This window comes from Lonchura striata, chromosome 5 (genome assembly GCF_046129695.1).
Source record: "Lonchura striata isolate bLonStr1 chromosome 5, bLonStr1.mat, whole genome shotgun sequence".
Classification (NCBI taxonomy): Eukaryota; Metazoa; Chordata; class Aves; order Passeriformes; family Estrildidae; genus Lonchura; species Lonchura striata.
Window position 1 is genome coordinate 63,503,249 of NC_134607.1, and position 22,382 is coordinate 63,525,630.

The window sequence follows — 22,382 nt, forward strand, 5'->3', positions numbered from 1 at the left end:
GACAAAGATCACATTCATCAACTTCAAATAAGAAATTGACTGGCTTTGTGTTTGCAAAATATTAGCAGAATTTTGTAAATACAGTGTGAAAGGTATAAAAGAATTTATAAAGGGAAAGAATAAAATAATATTTCTTTAAAAATATAAATTAAGATACCAGAACAAAACTAAGGAGAAGGTAGCCTTAAAAAAAAAAAAAAAAAAAACCACATTACAAAAGGAAAACCTAACATCAAAGGCTGAAGGAAGCTGAACAGAGGCTTCCCTAGGTTACCTGTGTGTCTGACTTTTGGGCATTAGCAGAAGTGCAAGAGCAGTTCCTTATGATCCAAATACCCATCTGCAGCGCCTAACACTGAGGTGCTCTGCCTCACATGCCTCCTGACCCACTCCCATGCTTTTTTGAAGCATCCTGCAAAATAAAGAAGATGTCTGAAACAATTCAAGACCGATGGGAAAATGTTTTACTCTCATAACTGAGGGCTGTAAAAACCAAGAACCAAGCCGTCCTGTGTTACCCAGCCTCCCTATTCTGTGAATCCTCCATTCCTCACACTGGCTCAGCACTAGTAAGATGAAGGAATAACCAAAGAAAAGCAGGGCATTTTCATTCCATCTAGCTTGTAATTAAGTCATCATATAAGTATTTTAGGAGGTAGAAGACAAGCAAACTTTCTTAGACTGAAGATAATTTTAATCTCAAATTTCTGGTTTCTTAAACAGCCATTTGAGTTATAGACTCCTCTTTCAAACATACAAAAAAACCTCTGACCAAAACAACAACAACAAAACAAAGCAAAACACAAAATCTCTGCAGCTACCAATCGTAAGCAGAATATTTCAGTCTCTTATCCTCAAGAAATTAAAGTGTCATCTTGCAACACTGACCCAAATGCAACGCTCCAGACAGAGGATTTCAGTTTCATCTATGTAAGACATCTTGTGCTTAGCACATATATATCTGTCCTTCAGCTGTGCTCCTCATATGTCCAAATGCCAAAGGTGGAATCTGGACATAGATGACTCCTCGAGGACAGTCAGCTGTGTTACAATCAAGCATACATGGGAGACTTTTCAGTCTTTGGAGCTCATGCAAAGAGTCTTCTATCCAACTGTGCTGTAGGAGGAGACAAGTGAACACGTTTATAGAGAGCCCACTGAGGATCCTTCTATCTCCTTGTGGATTCATAAATCAAATCCCAATATATAATAAATCTGATCCCTTTAGGAATTAAGTTGAAGAGCATCCATTTGTATCTGTCAAGCAACTTCATAAAAGGTCATGAAAAATATTCCTGGATAGTCCTTGGATTTTGAAGAAACCACATCTTCATCACATTGACACATGATAAAACGTGTCATCACCTTGTTTCTTGAAGCTTCCCCATCAAAGGGAATCTTTTAATCCAACAAAAGGATTAACATAAAACACATATGGAATACCTCAGCTTCCACTGATTAATAAAGCTTTTTGAAGTTGAACATTTGTTTATCAGCGAATTCACAGCTGGATCACAGAAAATTAGACTTTGAGAAAATAGCAAAAAACAGTTTATGCTTTCCCTCTTTCCCATATTCTGCTTTCCAAGTTTTGCCACAGAGACTTCTGGTACAAAGAAGTTGCTGGATTCCTGTAGAATTTTGCCTTTTGTACTAACAAGTACATCAAAAGTCAGTGCTGCAAAGAAAGCTGACAGGAGCTCTCTTAAGGAAAGTTTTAACATGGAAATTTCACTACAAAGCCCAAAAGGTGCAACAAAGGTGACGGGTGGACACCTTAAACTGGTAAGTAAGAAAAACATGAAAGAAAGATGCCAGGTGAACACACTCCATGAAACAGCTTCAGACTTCCATGAAGTTCAGTATTTCTTCTTATCTAACTCTGCAGCAAGCTGTGTCCAAGGACTGGAAACAGCTGATCTGATCCCTTTAAAGCTTACTAGGATTTACCTGCATTTTTTCCTGAGGGGTCCAATTAACTGTGCTCCTGAAATCCTGGCATAAAGTGTGCTTCAAAAATGCTTGAAGAAAAATTCAAATATTCCAGAAAATGTGTTACACTAATGAACACACTGTTACCCAGACCTGATAGTGTATTTAAGGACACTACAGCTATAGAATAAGGATTATGGCCATGCTGTAGATTTCATAACACTCAGAAAACACTACCATTTACAGGAAGGAAAAATAAATATTAAGAAGCCTGTTTGAAAGAACATTCTTTCTCATTCTTGAATGCCAATTTATTAAACTATATGACCAGAAACCAATCCAAAAGCAGGGGTTTATCTTTTGCTTGTGCAAAGGACAAATTCTGATGTTCATTATGCAATTCAATAGATTTTTTTATTGCAGCAGAAGTTCTACTGAAGTTGAAAGTCTGATGTTTTTACATACTTCATCAGTCAAAACTGGAATTTCTAAATTCAATCTTACTCTGGCACCACAGCAACAAATATTGCACTCAGCTCAATCTCACTAAAAATTTGACCAAGAAATGGTGGGAAAAAACGTTTGAGCATTTCATCATGACATGTACACAACAATTAGGAAGGGATCAATTTTAAATAGCATAGCTTTAATTTTGCATTTGTGCTTTAATTCTGCTCTCTGAAGTGAAAATTGAACAGAATTCCAATTCATATGTTTTGACAACTTACTAAAACTCTCCAACCCAGGAATGTACAGATTTTGTAGCATATATAAAAAATACTGACTCAGACACAGGTACCCTGCAAAGTATTAAGCTGAATGGGGTGAACAATTCAGCATGAGTTGGTGTGGTGCTACAGCAATGCAAATTAATCTGAACTTTTAATATGGAGAATGTTGAAAGACAAGAAAAGGGTACAAAGAGTTTATTGAGACAAATACTGGAATCATGCATACAGTCAGGTATCAATGCTTTTAAAGCAAAGAATCTGAAATACAACAGAAGTTAGAGTCACAAATTTAACCCACTCTTGGGGCAAAAAAGAGGCCCCACAAAGGCAGAATGCAGGCTTGGGGTTGTGTACAACACACAACTACCGTACCACAGTTTACATATAATATGTGTGTGCAAGTTTGCATCTCTGAAAACAACACTTCTCCATAATGTTTAACAGAGCTTTCAGTGAATGGAATTTTCATTTCACAGAGGATTTAAAAAAAAATTAAATTTTATTTTATTGTGGTTGAAAATGTAAATGTAGTGACCGAAGAAAAAACAAGGAGTCTTGAGATGGCTGACTAGACAGCACAATGGTATGGAAGCCAACACTTGCAAATTTCTATGTAATATTATATGTCGAAAAATGTGGTTTACCAAGGAAAATCATTCTTCTGTAAAATTTTTAACTAGCCACAGAGAAAAACCATCAGTGTGTTTTCTGGCCATGATCTGAATGGAAGGCATCAGACCAAGAAATAAGGAAGAAAACACATCTCTTCACCTATCAGCCAGAAGGTCATACAAGGAAAACAAAAATAACTTCATGAGAAGAAGCTGCCTGAGGGTAAGAAGGCTAGCAAAGCCCTGGAGACAAAAACTGGAACTAATTCAAGAAAAAGAACTACAGAGGTTTGGGTTACATTGTTTTATTTTCAATATTGAGCTTCCAAAGCTGAAAAAGAAACTTTAAAACCAAAAGAAACTAAGACTTGTTTAACCAGTATTTCACTTTTCACATTCAAACCCCCAGCTTAGGGTGATGGTAGTTAATGAGGCCATGCATCTGCAGAACATCTTTCACAAATGAAATTTCAGTATCCATAAACATAGAGAAAGAAACTTGCTTGTAACAAATTTAGGAAGAATCTCTCAGAAGGAGTAAAAAAAAAAAAATATCTGCAACAAAACTTCTGCAAAATTAACCATGGTCATTTAGTTTGCAAGTGAATTTGTGCAAGTGAATATATAAAGAGAACTAAATGGGAAAGAACTGCTAAAGCTATCAATGCCTCCTATTTTTCTTCACATGAAATGTGAATGTAACAAAATTATGCTAACAGTGACAAATTACTGTGTAAGGAGAAAGAAATGTCATATTGTGAAGCTGGTCATCAAATAATATTATTTGCCACAAGCACTTTTAGCTTTCTTTGTCTCAGTCACAGTTAAAGCTCCAAGTGCAATACATTGTGCTGCAAGATGGAGATTCAGCAGGTGTCTCTCTAAGCTCACAGACTTGATGCCATTGCAGCACTATGTAGAGTTCAGGGCCACAGAAATCAAAATTATGACTGTGGCTATCTATGAGGAAGGTGGGGGGATGACCTCCTCTCTATCTGTCAACAAGAATACAAGATTTGAAGAAGGCAAATCAAGTCAACTGTGAAAAGAAAAGCATGGAAACGGGCAATATTCATAAGAACCTTCCCTGCAAGCCATGTGATTTATTTTTCCAGATTTTATGATGCCTTGTAAGGTATGTGAGTTATGTGAATCTATCCTCTGAGGCGTAATGTTGCATCCACACGAAGTGGATTTCAGTTAAAAAATAAGACTCTAGGCAAGACAAGCAAAAACAAATTCAAACATCTGACATGTGGACAAGTTGACAAATGTTTGACTTCACAAGTGTTGTGTCTCACTAGCTGTCATTCCAAAACACATTTGCTTCAGCAACTACAGCTGACTTTCAAAATAGACTACATTTACATCTGGAGATTTAAACAATGTTCATACAGGTTAATAGATTCAGTATTAAAGTCTAAAAGAACATATGCAAAACTTTTCCTGCTAGTAGTTTCAAAAATAGAAGAGCATTAATCTTAAACTCACGTGTGAAGTTCCTGCCATACCTGAAGGAGCTATTTAGACCAACTCTAGCCATGGACTGAAATCTAAATCTAATGCTGCAACAAGGAGATGACAATGTCTATCTTAAATACTCAAGGGAAGCATCCAGAAATAACATTTAAAAATTTTCCACTTCAAAGAGCTATTTAGTATGTAGAGAATTGATGGAGATATAAAAAGTAAACATGTGAATAGACCTGAATTCCTAACATGTGGAAATCCAGGGCACACTGTAAAATTCTACCAAATATGTAACAGAAAAGAGTTAAAGAACCAAGACATGTTTTCATGTAAAAACACATGGCATGTATGCGTGATATTACAATCCTTAGACAGAGGAAAGTGTATTTTAGTTGTATTTTTCCAAAGTGTAAGCATTTTTCTGGTCACTGTAATTAAAGCCATTTGCTTTATGATGCTGGTACACACTTCGTATAATCTTTTCATGTGGCTAAAGAGCGATGCCCAGCTTGAAATTAAAAGTTGAGAAAATAAAATATTTTGAAATATTAAAGCAAAGAAACAGGCACAGCCAAATAGTTTCAAGGCAAAATTTCAAATGTTAGAGTGAAAAATAACATAAAACCTCTGTGCATGACACAAAAACATGCATAGACAAAACTTTGTTCATTTTTTGAACTGATAATTTACTCCAGTATGTTCAGCATTTTATATGACTAACAAAAAATACTAACAAAATGTAGAAAATTGTTTTTTGCTGAGAGACTAAGCACAGTTCATGATATTTGCCTTCTCTGAATTTCTCTAACTTGAGCCCTTTGCAGTAAAATTGTCTAACCTTGCCTGTAACTGACAGAGTCAAAGGAAGAGAAGCACTCAAAAATTAGAAATTAAATAGTAGTATATCTGTCAAGACATGGGTGATTCTTCTTTTTGTACCGATAACAGTTTTCTAATCAATTCTCAAGAAGGTTTACATTCTTAAAATCATCTAGGAGAGAGAGAAAGGCAAAGACATTTTATCTTGAGTAACCTCTGTGATACAACCATGACTCAAGGGTAAAACTCTCTGTGGATTCTGTGGGATATCACACATCTGTAATAGCCAACAGAAAACATCAGAATCCTCCATCAACTCCAGACCTAGTGCATCAGTGTGTCCTCATAACAAAATCACAGTGTCTACTGTGTCACCGTTTGCAAAGTAATGAGGGAAGTCAGAAGCCCAGATTGCCATCAACTTTAGGAAAATACAAACTACACCACTAGGAATGACCTTATTTTCAGGCCAGGACTTCAGTCCTGGCAGGCTGTGAACAAAAGTAAATGGATTTACTATTTGGAATTGAAGGGATACTGGAATATAGTTAGGAAGCAATTTCAATCCACCTGTTTAAGTGTGTCCATATCCAGATATGTATCTATGTGTACTCACAAATATTTGCAGTTTAGAGACCTGATCCAAGGCATCACAGAGTGATGCGCTTTAAACTTTAGATTAGCTTGCAGGAATGGTGCACTCAGCTATGAGATGTGACTATTTAGGCCTCTTGGAATTCTTAGTGGAGCTCAGGAAACTGAGTTGTAACTCAGCCCAAAAGCAACAGATGATGTCCAGTCAAAGTTCTGCTAAATGAGTGGAGAACTCAAATTTATCTACAGAGTATTTTTAAAGAATGGAAAGCTTTCTTGTTACTACAGCCAATTTAAGATTAGCAGACCAGAAGGTAAGTGTCCCAGAGTGGTTTTGAGAATGTTTTGACAGTTTTAGATATCAAAACAAAACTCAAGCCAGAATGAGGATACATTTCAAGAAACAGTAACATCAAACACACCTACAAAATTTATTCTACTTTTATAGGTCTTTCAGGCTACACAAAAATTCCCAACCCTCTTTAAAGTGCATAGAATCTCTGCCTGGGAACCTCAAAATATAACACATTTAAGCTTCCCTGTTTTGTCATGAGACAGTGAAGCCTTATTTCAGTCAGGCAGGGAAATACTGAGAGATTTGGACACACTTGCACAGCTGTGTTGAAGTTGCATCTAAACCAGCAGATAAACATTCTGAGCTCCTCATTCAGAGACACAGTTGTGCACCTTGGACATTTCCCAACAGCACGTAGAAGGAACCTGTCTCCTAGCACACAGTCTGTGCCTCAGTTTCCATGGAAACCCAGCTTCCTCAGTTTTCTTAAGAAAACTAGGCAAGGAGGCTAGAGTGAAGATATTATGCCTCTGGTTGAGATGTCTGAAGAAATCTAGACAATAAGATGCAAATGTGCATGTAATTCATCTTTATCTACACACAGCTCAAGAAGCCAAGGGGACTGACTAGAGGCTTCCCTTGAGCAACCTTAACATGAGTTAAAAGCAAACACAAATGATCCTAAAGCAAAACAAGTAAGTCATAAGCAGGAATTTGGCAGTGAAAATATGACTGATTTTCATTCTCCAGTGGAAGGCATTTTAGTGGAGCTTGAGTGTTTGCTTTACACTAATGGTTATGCAGTATCCTTACAATGCCAGCAGTAATGGAAGAAAAGTGTACTAATAAATGCACTGTGAGTGCATAACATAGTGTTAACAATAATACCCTGGCACTGAATCTTTCCAGAAGGAGGTATTTTATTGTGGAAAAGACCTGCAGGGACTATGCATAAATTCAACTTTTGGATAAAAGGAGAAATAATATTAATCTCAAACTATTGCATAAACAATAAAACATTACATGATTTTCAAGTACAGAAAGTGATCTTAGCTAAGCAAGAAATAGGATGTTTTGATCCTTGTCCCTAAAACTTCTGCAGTCTGGGCTTGAAAAGACTGTTACTACATATCTGTTATTCTTACTTTTCTTTCCTAAATTTTCTTCTACCTAAAAGGTACAAATTTCTTACTATATTCAATTCAAATATCTGAGCAAAAGTGAGAAGTGGTAAAACTACAGATCTGCATGCTGTAGAAAATTCAGGATGCTCCCCAAAATGTACTGATCAATGGGGAGAGGAAAGCCAAGGTCTGCACAGCTACCAACTTCATACTGCACAGGAGTGAAGCTGCTGTTTAAATTAGTCTGCAGCACTGGACCAAATATTATTTTTTATACATTGACTATGTTATATAAACAAAATTATACTTCATTCCCTCATGATGCAATGCATAAAAAGGAAACAAAACCCCAGAAGTATTTAAAATATACCTTTCTAATTTTAAAGAATGACAAAAAATATTAGGATATTTTTAAATCCTAAATCTCTATTTAGTATTTCCAATGATACTCATCAAGTAAGTATTAATATCTTCGAAATCTTCCATTTGAATGAAAATATTCTGATCCATTAGCATGATCTACATAGCTCCAGAAATCTATTGCACTCATGAATGAGGTAAGAATGCTAAAACTGAAGCTAAGTCCTGCAAAAATGAACAATTTGGGTGCCAGACAGCCCAATGGGCTAGGCATACTATTTGTTGGTATCCTAGGAAAGGCTTTGTGAGTTTTGCCAATAGTTTTTGCAGGGCACATCTTCAGTGAAACCTCCACCCATCTGCCAGCACACACCTGAGAATGCAGGCTGCAATGTAGCACAGCTCATCTGTACCCACCATTTAGTAAGGTACACAGAAACAGAATATTAACTTCTCTGTAGTATCATGAAACTGTAGAGTTATAGAATATCTTGAGTTTGAAGAGACCCAAAGGAATCACTGAACCCAGCTCCTTGTTCCTTGCAGGACCATTTGCACATGGGAGTCCATTATATTGAAATATAAGGGGTTGTTCAGTAGGGCTAGGCCAGACAAATACACAATAGTAAACAGCAGAAAGCTATAAAAGAAATGTTCACTATTTCAACAGCAGGCTCCACTGCAAGACAGTCTTTGACATCCTTCACTAGGAGGAGGCTGTTGCCTGTCTCCCTCCTTACTACTCATACTACTCTCTTTCACCACTGAACTTTGCTAGAAAATTTTCCATTTTCTTTTCATCCTAGATTTTTCTTCTATGCATTACAATTCCTAGTAAGAGTAACCTAGGAAAGCCCTGTGAGTTCAGATCAGGGCTTTCCCCTTTGTCCTTCCTCAGCTAGGTACCTATTTCAACCACCAGTTTTAAGCGTCTGTCAAACAGAAACTCATACCCATTTACCTGGTAAATTTTCTCTCATTGCTAGAGATTTTTCTAGCCCATAGTTATATGAAAACACAAATAATTCAGAATACAAGAGATATTTCTCATTTAAAGGTGATCTTATGGCTCAAGGGAAGGCAACTTATTATTATACAAGTCATCACTAATATTTGTTTATTATAACCTTGCCCAAAGTTTGTGTCTCATGCCTAGAGGAAACCATAAGATCCCGGAGGTATGCTGGTCTCTGAACAAAAACACTGTTGATGTAATTCTCTGGCACCTCCCTCATGGCATCACTGGAGGATGTCTGATGCCCTTGCATCATACTCTTTTCAGGATTCAGGTCTTAACTAACACTTCGACTCATATTAGCCCCAATGGTAAAACACTCAGTGCAGTCATTAGTAATAGTTCCATTCAACTCCACTCCTGATTTCAGAGAAAATGTCAGAATTTTCTTAAAAATCTTCTTAAGTCAGACTTAAGAAGATTGAAACTTCAGGTAAATAACTCAGCCTCATTACATGAAGTGTATAAACTGACAGTATAAAGGTAGTATTTGAAAAAAGCAGAAAGACAAATATATATGGAAGGTGAAGAAATCATCTTAGTAGAAATCATTAGCTCAGGTGCAGGAGATAATAAATGTCTCCTGTGTATAAAAAATGTACAGGAAGGTTTAAAATCAGAAGTCATTGAAAGTTCTGGCATACATCTGGGACCATTGCAAATAGAAAAGTCAGTATAAATATCTGAGCTGTTAGGAACTACTGGACCAAAGGACCATCCTTCTCCTAATTTAGTCTTCTTTTACCTCGCAAACTGAATCATACAGCCCTTTTCAAAATGTGCTTGCCTGAAATGAGGTAGCATCTTCCTTCCACCTTCACAGAAAAACTGTTCTGGAATATTTCCTAAAGTAAGCATGAATTAATTATTTCATTTTCTTAAAATTTTAAGATGAAACTACCACAGACACATATAAAAACCCCTATGTTAATCTTGAGTCTTGAGAAAATATAAGTTTTTGCTGTGATAATTTGAAAACATCAAACTTACATGGGTTGAAGGGAAAATGGTGGGAAAAAAAATATATTCACAAAGGTCTTCAAATGACTTGCAGTATTTAGCAACACTAATATAAAGTCCACAGAATGCCATGTAAACATATACCCACTGAGGAAAAAGAGCCAAACAAGAAAAATATCAGACCTTTTTCAAGCAATTTGAATGAATTAGAGAAGCTCTGGCCCAAATAACACAGATGTACATTGTGCTTAGGTAAACAATGGCACCTGGAACAATGAAATCCTGATAAGAACCAAAGGCAGGACCTCTTGTGGTACCTATGCACAGACAACAGAAGATACAAAATTTCATTGCCTACAAGAAGGCAAATCCTCAGGGCAGCAGCAGCAGTTTCACTCACACTGATTCTTCAGCTGCATGAAACTGAACTGATAAAAGGACTCTTTGGGTGGGACTCATCTCCCCCAGCTTTACACACTTACAATACAGACATTTAGATTTCAGGCTTCTCCAGCTGAGAAAGAGAGAAGTTCTTCTTGGCTATAGTTCATCCCATTTTAAAGTCTTACTCAGAAAATGTCAGGTCAGTCCTGACTGAGGAGTGCCTGTTTTATTCCACTGAACAAAAAAATGAGATTAGGACAACCAGCTGAGGAGATATCTACAGTTAGGTGAACTAATCTCTCTTTTTCATCTCTTTCACTTTAAATGATACATTCAAACTCATCTGCAAGCCTATGTAAATATGTAATTGCCCAAGGAAATCCAGACTGCTTTTCCATCCTTTAAACCTATTTCTAATAGCTCTACCTTGAATGAAGTATGTTTAATAATTCCTCCAGATCCTTCCATGCATGTTTGGTCAGTAACTTCTGAAAAGCACTTTAAATTCTTATACTGGTGAGAGTGATGTGAGCAGGAATCATAGAAAGCAATTACCCAGATCTGGTGTTTTACAGGATAGAAGAGAAAGGGACTGCTGGCAAGAGCACTTTAAAGAAACAGATACTTTTTAATTAAAGCACAACAAATTGTGAGGTCACAATGAAGCATGGCCTTCAGACAAAATATGACTGAAATATAAGTTAAATAAGAAAATCAGAAAAAAGAAAAAAACCCTGTTTTTTGTTTCCCCAAGCTTATTACTGACTACAGAGTACAGTGATCTTCAAGTCATAAACATTCATGTGCGTCACCTAGAAGAATATTTTCCAATCTATTTATAACTTAATTTCTTACTTGGCCATGGCTCCTATCCATCAGTCAATATTATAAACATCTGCCCTATGCCAACAAAGGAGTTCATTTTTACCATGAAGTCAGCAGACATCTTTCTACATGTCATGTCTTATACACATCACACTGACACTGCCTCTATATGTATAGGCAGTAAAAATAACCATGAAAGCATGTTTCAGTAGTAAATAAAGATATTTTAAAATACTAAATAGAAAACTTAACCCATTAGTACTCACCACCAAGGCTTTAGACCTGTTACTTAGAAGTTTTTCAATGTCTCTGGCTGCAAGTTCCACTAGCTGACGAGGGTTGTTTGCTTCTACAGTATACATTGCTGCATTTTTCAAATAAATCTGCAAAATAAAAAATGGAAATAAATCAAAATGACAGTACATATTCAAAATAAGCCAAGTGACTTGACAGAAGAGGCATCAAGATGTCATCTGCTCTTACTGGAGCTTCATAATGACTACTGCTAGGAAAATCCAAATGAGCCCTGTGAAAGCAGTACTTCACCTTTTTGTCTGAAAGGTAGAAGCTGACACTAAAAATCATTTAATATGTCTTCAAAATTGACCAGTTTTAGTGACAAACTAACCAACTGCAAAATGCTCAAGGAATCCGATTCCCACAGAGTGCTAAGAAAGCAGTAAAATGGAGATCCTTTAAAATTATTGAATTTCAAATAAAATAGTTATTGCTGAATTGAATTCTTCCTTGAAAGATGACATACAAACATACCAGTTGAATTAATTCATTTAATTTATGCTAATTTAATCAATTTAGTCCCTCTTCTATTTATTCATATGATAGTATTAGTATTCACAAGGAAAGAGGAGGAACGAGTAAGAGGAAAAGAGGGAAAAGCAGAAATACAAAAGGGGAAATAGGGAAAAAAGATGGGGAAGATGGGAAATACAAATGTGTTCCTCCTCTATCATGAATAAAGGTTATCTCTGAGGAGCCATTAACTGTTTCCAAAGCAGAATATGTACATGAAGGAGATAATTTTATTTGTTAATGAAAGACATTGCAGTGAAAAGCATATAACCATAAGAAGGAAGGAAGAAAAAATATGCAAAAAGTGCATTTGCCTACCTCTGTCCTACTAGAACTGCATAAAGAAAAAATACAGTATTTGCAGGGGGGAAAAAAGGAAAAAAAAAAAGAAAAAAAAGGTGGATACCTTATAGCAAATAGGGAAAACTAATTTATGCAGCCAACAGATGGCCTGAGTTTACTCAAGTACTTTGCCTCTGCAGCACTGCGTGGTGGGGCTGTGCTGTCTCCCAGGGAGTCATCCCAGGCTCAGGCAGGAACGGGTCCAGCACTAATGCACTGGCTGCCATCCAGCACAAGAGCCAAAAAACTGCCCAGCAGCCTGAGCCTGCCAGCCCCGCCAGCTTTCTGGGGTTAAAGCTTGGGAGACCTTAAAGAAACTCACCACGTTGTATCTCTGGAGCTTGTGGATGCTAAGTACCACAAAAACTTTTCTGACAACTACAGTTATAGATGCAAATTGTTATCAGGCATGTCCCATAAGCTGCCACAGCTTTTCAGCACTTACGAATTTTACAAAATTTATGTTGGGTCTTGGTTTGTTTATTTTCCTTCAGCAGTCATTTCTATCCACCAGTAACTGAACAACTGGAATAAGCTTTATTCTTCATATAGTAATGATTATTTAAAAAAAAATCTGTGCCCCATGAGCAGTAAAGTACTACAACAGATGAGAGATCCTAATCAACTCAGATTGTACAATGGATACTTTTGAGGTGCTCGATTTTCAAAACACCCACACAAAAAGTTTAGATAAACCCAAAAATCTCTTTCTGAGGGTTTTCTGGGGTTTTTGGGTTAGTTTAATTTTTGGGGTTTGAGGGGGGGTTGGTAAGCAGATTTTTTAGGACATATCTTAATATATTGTACTATTGGTATATAAGTCAATTATTAATAAAACAAATTTGGAAATAAAGACCTTTTATTCTACAATTGATCACTTCAGAATGTCATTCGTTTTCCTCTGAAACATATTGAATTTGCTGTCAGCAAACTATTTTGGAGGTAAATTGTCATGACCAATCCTACAGACAAGGCAAGAGTAAAAAACAGTTTTATAGATCCACATGGTTTGAATCAAGACTGGAAATTTCAGAGGAACCTATAAACTGGAATGACCATCAAATCTTGTAAAACTTTTAGGTTTTCACATTGTCAACAAACATTCACCCTGGTCACACAACGAACAGACACTGCAATATCCCAGTTGTTGGTGGTCTTTGAAGAGAAATGTAATGGCAAATTCTTTAAACTTCATTTGTGACTGCATGCAGTACACCTTAATCAAAAGTTACTAAATCTACAGACAAACAGAAACAAGATTTTGTAAATGGGCTAAAAAAAAATGTAAAATAACTTTCACTGAAATTTTAAAATAATAAATTAAAAAATTATTTTAAAGTATACATATATTTAACTTGTGAAAATGTTTGATTGTTTGGTTCAGTTATTGTTTCTGTTCAATTATTTCTGGTCTCTTTTTTCCCAGTTTTTTTTTTACACAATTGGTCTTTATTTCCTACTCAATGGTGAAAGCAATGGGAAAAATTTAGTATAAACCCTTTTCACTTGGAGTTTCAATTAAGAAAAAACCTAAAATTTGGAGAAAGTAGTTCATTGCAAAAATGCCATTTCATAGTAATTAATCTTTTCAGTCATCATGATAAACAAACACTACGAAAGCCACAAGAAAATTCACATAGAGGCAGAGTGAAGGATGAGAGGCAGAGTGAAAGATGTATTCAATTAATGCAGATTTGAAGCAGATGGATGACAGGGATGACTTGGAGGTTGCACTGACCAGATATATGAAGGTAAGTGCTGTTGTGCTGATTCTCTGATATTTTTAAGCCTTTACTGAAATTTGGTTTCTAACAGGCTGTGATTGAACAGCCTCAGCAGAAGTTAAGGGGAAATGTCATACTGCATTCACACAAACACCAACCATAAAAAAATATCTTATTTGACTTAATCACAGAATGACCTGAGTTGGAAGGGACCATCATGATCATCGGGTACCAACCTCACAGCCATGGGCAGGGACACCTTGCACTAGACCAGATTGCTCAGAGCCCCATCCAAGCTTTTCTTGAACACTTTCAAGAATGAGGCATCCACAGTTTCCCTGAGCATCCTTTGCAAGTGTCTCATCACATTTACAGTAAAAAATTTCTTCTCATCACCCAATCTAAACCTACTGATTTTCAGTTTAAAGCCAGTCTCCCTCCCTACACGCCCTTGTAAAAAGTCTCTTTCCAACTCTCTTGTAGCCATTTTTTGGTACTGGAACACCACCATAAGGTCTCCAGGATGAACAACCTTAATTGTCTCAGTCTTTCCTCACAGGAGAGATGTTCCATCTCTCTAATCATCTTTGTGTCCCGCTGGACTCGCTCCAGCAGGTCTGTGTCCTTCTTGTGCTGTGCCCAATGTAGAGCAAAGTTACAGTAAGCCATACTGATAATGCATTCAGAATCTGGATGGAAAATTTGCACTTTTATCCCTGTATCTAATTTGTTCTTCCAGCAAATGCTTGACCCTATAAACCCCAATTTGAAAGCACTCACATTTTTCAGACACCCAATTCTTATAGGGAAGCTATTCCCATATGCCCAAGTTTGAATGGTTTGAAAGCTGCAGTCTATCAAAGCGTTGGATGGTGGGACGTTTTCAGGAAAAAAAAAAAAAAAAAAAAAATTTTCATCTTTCTTCTCCAGCACCAGCTATCAGAAAAATTCAAAAGTCTGAATCACATAACAAGGAGATCATCACTACAAGAGACAGGAGTATCATTAAAACAGGCATTGTGGGTCCTACCACCAAGAAAGCCTGACCAAGGCTGGCTTCACAACTTGTATTTGTCAGTGATTTCAAAGGAATAAAATTCAGAACAACTCTCACACAAAATAAAACCCTTTGAGATTTACACAAGATTCCACACAGACCTGAGTCAGTGACTTTCTTTCTCCCCTTTTTTGTTTTACCCCATGGCAGGGCGGGGAGCACCAATCTACCCTGCTTCAACTGCTAGTGAAAGATTTATCCTGCAAGCTCCTAAACAAACAGCATCAGAAATTACTAGGAACTTCACACACTTCTTTATTTTTCTGAAGTGTGAGACCTGTATCAACTACCAAGGAACAGTCTAATATTCATTAATTATTTAGGAGGTGTGTACATAATTTATTTGTTGCCTACTACCCTTTTCTTGAATTCACTGTAGCACTACAGCAGTACAGCACAACACAACACAGGGAAATGATATCCAGAATTTCAAAAATTAACCAAAATCACTAATTTTCCAGCTTTGGAAAAGAGAAATTAAATAGCTCAACAATTGCAGTAATACTTATGTGCACAAGGTAAATCCATGAATGTTTTTATTATTTCAGTGTTCCTTTCATGACCACTTAGTTCAGCTAGGCTAAGACATCTCTGTCAACAATCGCTGCCTTCCCCCCAAATGGATTTGGCACCCTGGGACAAACTTTTCCTTCTCCAACCCTCCCACCTAGCAGTCTAACAAAATTAGCAAATGCTCATCTCAAATAGCCATAAAGGATGTTATTGGCAAAGGTGTGCTTATTGTCTTACAAAATACAATTTGACAGGCTCTGTAGCTTGTTAAAAGGAGTCAATTTGAATACAATTCATTAAATTGCTTTAACTAAATAAATGCAAGTTTCTATTGGCTTTTACATCTAAATATTTTTTAATACTTTTATCACTAATATTTTGCTAAAAGATCTCCAAATTGCCAGTAAAACCCTGTCACTTCTCAAAGAATAAAGCCTCATTGCATGACTAAGCAAAACCTGTAAGGTCACAGCACAAAAATACTTCCATTCTTTTCTTAAGTCAATAGTCATGCACTTCTTTATTCAGGAAAGACAATATTAAAATTGCACATAATGAACTGCAAGGTTTTAGAGGAGGGAACATGATGGAGAGAGTCACATTAAGGTGAAACAACAAAACAATACTTGAATGTGACAAAGATTAGAAAAACTGGCAGCTCCTCAGCAGAACATGCCTCTCTCTGTTCAGTCTTCAAGGACATGTTTATAAATCTTTCACAAAGAGATGTTCTCCTTGCTTCCTACAAAGCTCGCCAGGGCAAGTCAAACACTTCTGCATAAATTGAGAGAGAATGAAAGACATTTTTGCATGGCTCTTGCTATATTGTGGCAGGCATTTGGGCTGGCCCTAGCACTGAAAATTGATTTAAATGGCCCTCATGCTGTATCACACTCAGGAGAAGAATTACTTTCAACTGCAGTAGAACTCCTTTGCCTCTTTGTTTGTTTGCTCTGAACATGTGAGTCACCCAGTTAAAAAATAACAGAGCCTTTCCTTCAGGCAGTGGTAACTTGGCTGAGGGCCCAAACACAGGACATGAACATGCCAATCACATTTCCATCACCAAATACTTCCATGGACATAGAAATCATACCAGCCAATGTCTTCAGAAGTTCAAACCCAGAATTTCAAATAACCATCATTATATTATATTTATTATATTATATTTATTATATTATATTATATTATATTATATTATATTATATTATATTATATTATATTATATTATATTATATTATTTATATTATATTATATTATATTATATTATATTATATTATATTATATTATATTATATCATATCATATATTTTTATTATTGCAGGTATTCTCCTTTAACTGAAATTTTAGCAGCCAAAAACAATATAAGATCTGCCCAGTACAAGAAAATTCTCTCTTCCTACTAGTGTATCTTATTTCTAAAGCTGTATTTCTATATATTCTATATCTCTATATACTTTCTATTTCTATATAAATGCCAGACAATTTTTCTTACAAGACACTTCTTTTAATCAGAAGCAATTCATTGTGAAACTCATTGAAAAATGCTAATTTCTAAGAAGCATTCTGTGTGTTCAAAGGAATCAGTCTGAGTATTTTATAGGTCTTATTCTCTGCTCCATATAGTGTATAAATAAGATCACAGCTGCTCCCTAGCAACTCACAGATGCCTTCATTCCTGAAATTCATGGCAACAACACAAAGGAGGAAACCACCCCAGTAGTTTACTGTAGCTGTTGCTTTTCAGAATCACTTTCCTGATCACTGACTGCTCTGGAGGTCTGGGATGACAAGCGACAGGGCAGCTGATGTGCTGAAAACCACGACTTATCATAGCAGTGACGTGCACATCAGTTAAAAAAAAAAATATCAGAGCAAGTTCATTCTTAAGTAAAACACTCAGACTGAATTCTGCAAGATGCTGGGACCACTTATGCCTCAGTTAGCATCAGAAAGAGGATAAGCAGTGCCAGAGTCAATGGGCTCACTCAGGTGCCTACTCAAAGGGAAGCATATAATCAGGCACACTTTGTAGGAATCATCAGCCCCTTTTGACTGTTGATAATTAATAAAGTAGTCCAGAGGACTTTCAAATTAAGAAGCAATTTTTGTAATTGCCACTTTGTATTTAAACCTTGATAAAACAGGAGTTCAGCTTGATACTTCTGGTACTTTAAATAGGAAAAGCAGATTGTACATCCCCCCTTGTTAAGAAAAACTTTTTTGATGGTATTTAATTTTGCTCCCTATGATAAAAATACAGTAATAAATAACAAGATGACATCATTTATTGGTTTCATAGCAGTTTAGGCTTTTAGCTGAGACTGAGTAAGAACTCAAAAATCCCAATTCAAGAGTACAAGTGTGTCTTTCTTGTAACAGAAGAAGAGCAATAGGAAGAAAATGTTTCACATTTATTTTCCACTTCTGGTATATCTGGAGATGGGCACTTATGTAATTTCTTAAATTCACTTACTCATAAGAAATTTTGGCCTGCCTTAGCTGTTGTTAATGCATTTTGTCATCTACTGACTCTCTCCCCAAAAGTAATTTTAAATCTCAGGGAATTTGAGCAGGGTTTTTTTGCTTATTACTAACCACAAGACTTGGAAAATTATTAGCTCTAATATTTGGGGTTTTGTTTGGTTTAGTGTATCTGACGGTTTTTATAAAGAAAATGTTTTATTTTATTCTAAGATTCCACAAAGGCCATCTGAATATAAGTACCAATAGGACAGAATTTATTACTGTTGAAGCCAACAGAACATTATAAATTAATCAAGAACAGTGCTTTGATCAAAGATTATCCAGATCATCAAATAGTAATTAAAGCTACGGTAATATTAGGTCATCTCTTCCCTTGAGCTTGTGCAAGCTTTGCTAATGCAGCCACCTATTCTTAGTGACTTACAGCTGCCTTTGTTTGCTGGAAGAAGGAAAGCTTCAAAATGTCAGTTTATTGCTAAGGGAGTAGAGAGAGTGTGGATTTACAAATAGTAAATGAAGCTCTGTGTGTTTTGACAATCTCTTAATTTCCATTTGGATTACAAAGAAAACTTGCAAATATGTATTCAAATTTCCCAGCTTGCATTTTTAAAAGTGATTTCATTTTCCCAACATCTCATGACTGGTCAGCAATGTTAAAAAAAACCTGTTAATAACTTTGGGAGTCCCTAACCAGTTTAAACCATCTCATATGTTATTATAATTCTGGTACATGGACTCTGACTCCTCAGTAAATATCTGAAATGACCACATTTCACTGTACCAAAACCTTCATAATTCTATTCTAAAAGTAATCCTGACCTCCCTGCCCCTCACCACACCCCTCTCAGAGACAGCAGACTGGTGCCCTCACCTTAGGAATGAGGAAGAGGACAAATGTGAATAGTGTGCAATAGCCTATTTATGCTCAGAAAGAGTGCAAGTGTTTCAGAGGCTGGCTTCATACACTCTCACTCGGGAAACTTTCTCATATCTATTTTATTACACATTGCTAAGTTATTTTAAAAGGTAAAGTGTTGTTCTCTTTTTATATTTTTTTCCTTCTTTTCCTTAGAAAAGCAACATAACAAAACTGCACTTTAGTGAAAATCTTCAGTTGTTTTGTTATGTTGCTTTTCTACTTTATGTTTTAAAGAAGTTGGTTAGTATTTTTTTTTTTTTCCATTGAGGACAACAAAAAGAGACAAAAGGAGAAAAGAAAGAATGTAACACATTTCTGATTTTTGAGATCAGTTACTGTAAACCTCACTGACTGGCAAAATTTGAATGAACAGAAAATTTTCTTTATTTCCCAAATTTAACTCATGTAAACACTCGCCCTGCTTTCTTAGAGCACTGGAGAGTAGACCCAGGATATACAGGAAACAGCTTCATAGTTACACCAGTTGTGTGTACATTTGTTGTGGTATCAGTTACATTTCATATTTTCAGGGATGAAGAAGGATAGACTGCACAGTATATTATTATTTTATGTGTCAGAAGTATCTTGAAGTCTTGACAGGTCAAAATACTGACAAACTCCTCAGAACCTCTGGCATTCACAACATTTCAATCAAAAATTTCATTTTCTAATGAAATTCAAACTTACAAAGTCCACAGCCAGGACCTCCAGAGAAATGTTCACCAAATAGATTAATTTGGGTTGTTGTTATTAAAATCAACTAGCTTTTAAAAAAATCCAGTTCTTGAATTTCTTCTTTTTACTTTTTCTTAATCATAAAAATCTCCATGACTTCAACCGTAACAAGGATAAGTGTAGCAAATTTTGGAATGCATCCATATATCACCTAGGTCCATCTGCTAGCTCATGAGAGAATAGCATGAGGTTCAAAATTCTTTGCCTTTGGCTAAAGCATATACAAATCAAATCCAACTAGATACATACAGTAGTTATAAATAAATAAATAAATAAATAAATAAATAAATAAATGAGATGGTGAAAATAAAAAGAAGTTTCAGCTCCATGTATCTGTTTAATGTTTTCAAAATATAAATCCAAATTTTTATAAAGCTTTTGCTAATTCATTCCATTTACTTTATAAATATTTACTACATAAATATCATGCAAATCATTGAGAAAATAGTAGGAATTAAATTGTTTACTGCTAAGTTACCTGCCAAATCACCTTCTTAAGCAGGAATTGCAGGCTCCTATGACAATAGGGAAGATCATCCAAATACAAGTCTTACATGAATTTTAAGTAAGCTGTTAAAGTCTCCCCTTGCACAGACCTCTACACAGATAATGAGTGAAGAAGGCAGGCACTACATGACAGCCTCTCCAGGTCTAAGTCAGTGGTGTGTATGTAGGGCTTCCAGAACAGAGCTTCTAAGAGTAATTTAGCTAAAATCTGCAGAAACCAACAGAAAGTTGCTCTGGGTTCTAATTCCTTCTGGCAGACTGAAGCTTTCCTGAACATCCCTGCTCCAGGGCAGCTGAAATCAGAGATCAGTCTCTCTTACAAATCATTCATGTCAGTTAAACTCCAGAGCCTGATCCAAGACCTGGAAAGCTGAAAGTGTGGCCTGGGAAGCTGCTGCCAACGTGAGTGCCTGAGCAGACTCACACCATCTGTGCATCAGGCACACAGACCTCACACTGAGCAAGGGATGAAACGTGCTCCTGCAGGATCTCGGCTGGGCTGCTCACTAAAGAACAGCTAATTATTATAAAACAGCATTCAAAAGACAAAATAAATAAAAGTCTTCTAACAATTGCTGGTGGACTCATTTTGTCAATGAAACTCATCACCACATATTATATACCCATACCTAGCTGGCTCTCTTTTTCTTTTCTAGGATGAAACAGTATTTTTATCTCAACAGGAATATCATTTACCGGCCTAGTCAACCTATATGGATTCACTCTACAGCTCCTGGAACTGTAATAACAGCATGCCTTATGCACATCATGCATGGATTGTTTTTGCAGATTCAGGGAGTAGAGTTCCTTGGAACTGCCTCTCTATCTTCGTTCATTTATGCCATTGCCTGAAAAGGTTACACTACACAAGATGGTATCTTTTTGCTGTAACAGCCATAGTGAAGCTCCAGTGTGTCACATCAAAGCTCTTTACACAGACCCACATTTTTTAATTCAGTGTTTCTGTAAAAGAGGATTCTCTTCAATCAGTTTGGAACAGACATGCATTGCTATAAGGCATATTCTCTAATCCAAGGCTTTCCTTTTTGGGTACTGCAGGGTTCCCCTCCTTCTCTCTCTTCTGTGCCTAGAGGTATTTTAGGAGCTGAAGTCCAGAAGCATACTTGTAGTAGTTTATTAGATTAAATGAGCTGTCAATTAGCTTAGTCATGAGTCTTTGCTGTGAACAGTCTATATAAAAATGGAAGTTGTGCATACTTGCATGAAAATGGAACTATGTACTTAATTCTTTAGTTCAGTAGGTTCTTCACCTTTTTTTTTCCTATACGCTGAGGTATCTAGTTTTAGATTAGAATGCAACTTTGAACTTTGTACATACTTTTGTCTTTTCAAAGACAAAACACCTACTGAGAAATGCAGCTAGTGAGATCAGCCTCAATATTTATTTTGTTACATGGATTTTGAAATTCTGTGAAGCTGCTGTCTATTCCTTCTTATTTTTTCCTAACAGTCTATTTGTTCTGTAGAAACCACATATCAGTCATACCAGAGCAGCTTCATAATGCCTAAATGCACAGTGAGTTCATGGGTAAAAGTTACATGAACTTTCTTAAGCTGAAATGACAATTACATGACTATCTGTTGCCATTGTTTTTGCTGTTTTGGTTTTCTTTTAAACATAATACTTAAAAAACTAAGAGGAATATACTAAGTTGTGCTTTGTTGAGAGACAATTAAAGAAGCACACAGGAAAAGATTTTCCTGTGTATCCTGTATTCTGCTTTCAAGTCTCAAGTTGGACATACAACACCTCCTTATAAACATTCCCTTTACTCTTCTAGGGGAAAAAAATTCTTAGGAAAGACTAAGCAGTAACTTCTTCAGCTGGGCAACTACAGCAGTAGTAGCCTCTAATTTTTGTGTAAAAATCTGTTGGGTTTTTTTTTGTAATACTTTTTACCTGTTTGGCTTGTAAATTAAATGTTGTTAGTCATGATTCTTAGCAAATGTAAACTAGTGTAATCCACTGCAGTCAGTGGAGCTCTGCCAGTTTTCAACCAGCTGAGTATTTTGGCATCTTGAGTCCCGACTTCCTGCCTTGTTGAAGCAATCATTCCATTACTGTAATGAGGATATTACATGGGTATTACATCCAAGTTGGAGTTCTCCCAGATCTCACCTAAACTCACAGTAAAGTCCAAAAAAGCA

General features: G+C 36.2%; 1 protein-coding gene across 2 annotated transcripts in view; it reads right to left on the reverse strand.

Annotated features, from left to right (window-relative positions):
- Positions 1-22,382, reverse strand: part of CACNA2D1 (calcium voltage-gated channel auxiliary subunit alpha2delta 1) — a 347,921-nt gene that overhangs the window by 270,605 nt on the left and 54,934 nt on the right. For both annotated transcript variants that reach the window (XM_021543146.2, XM_021543144.2), the window contains exon 3: positions 11,387-11,503. In XM_021543146.2, the coding sequence (XP_021398821.1) occupies positions 11,387-11,503 (117 nt within the window). The remainder of the gene's footprint in view (positions 1-11,386; positions 11,504-22,382) is intronic.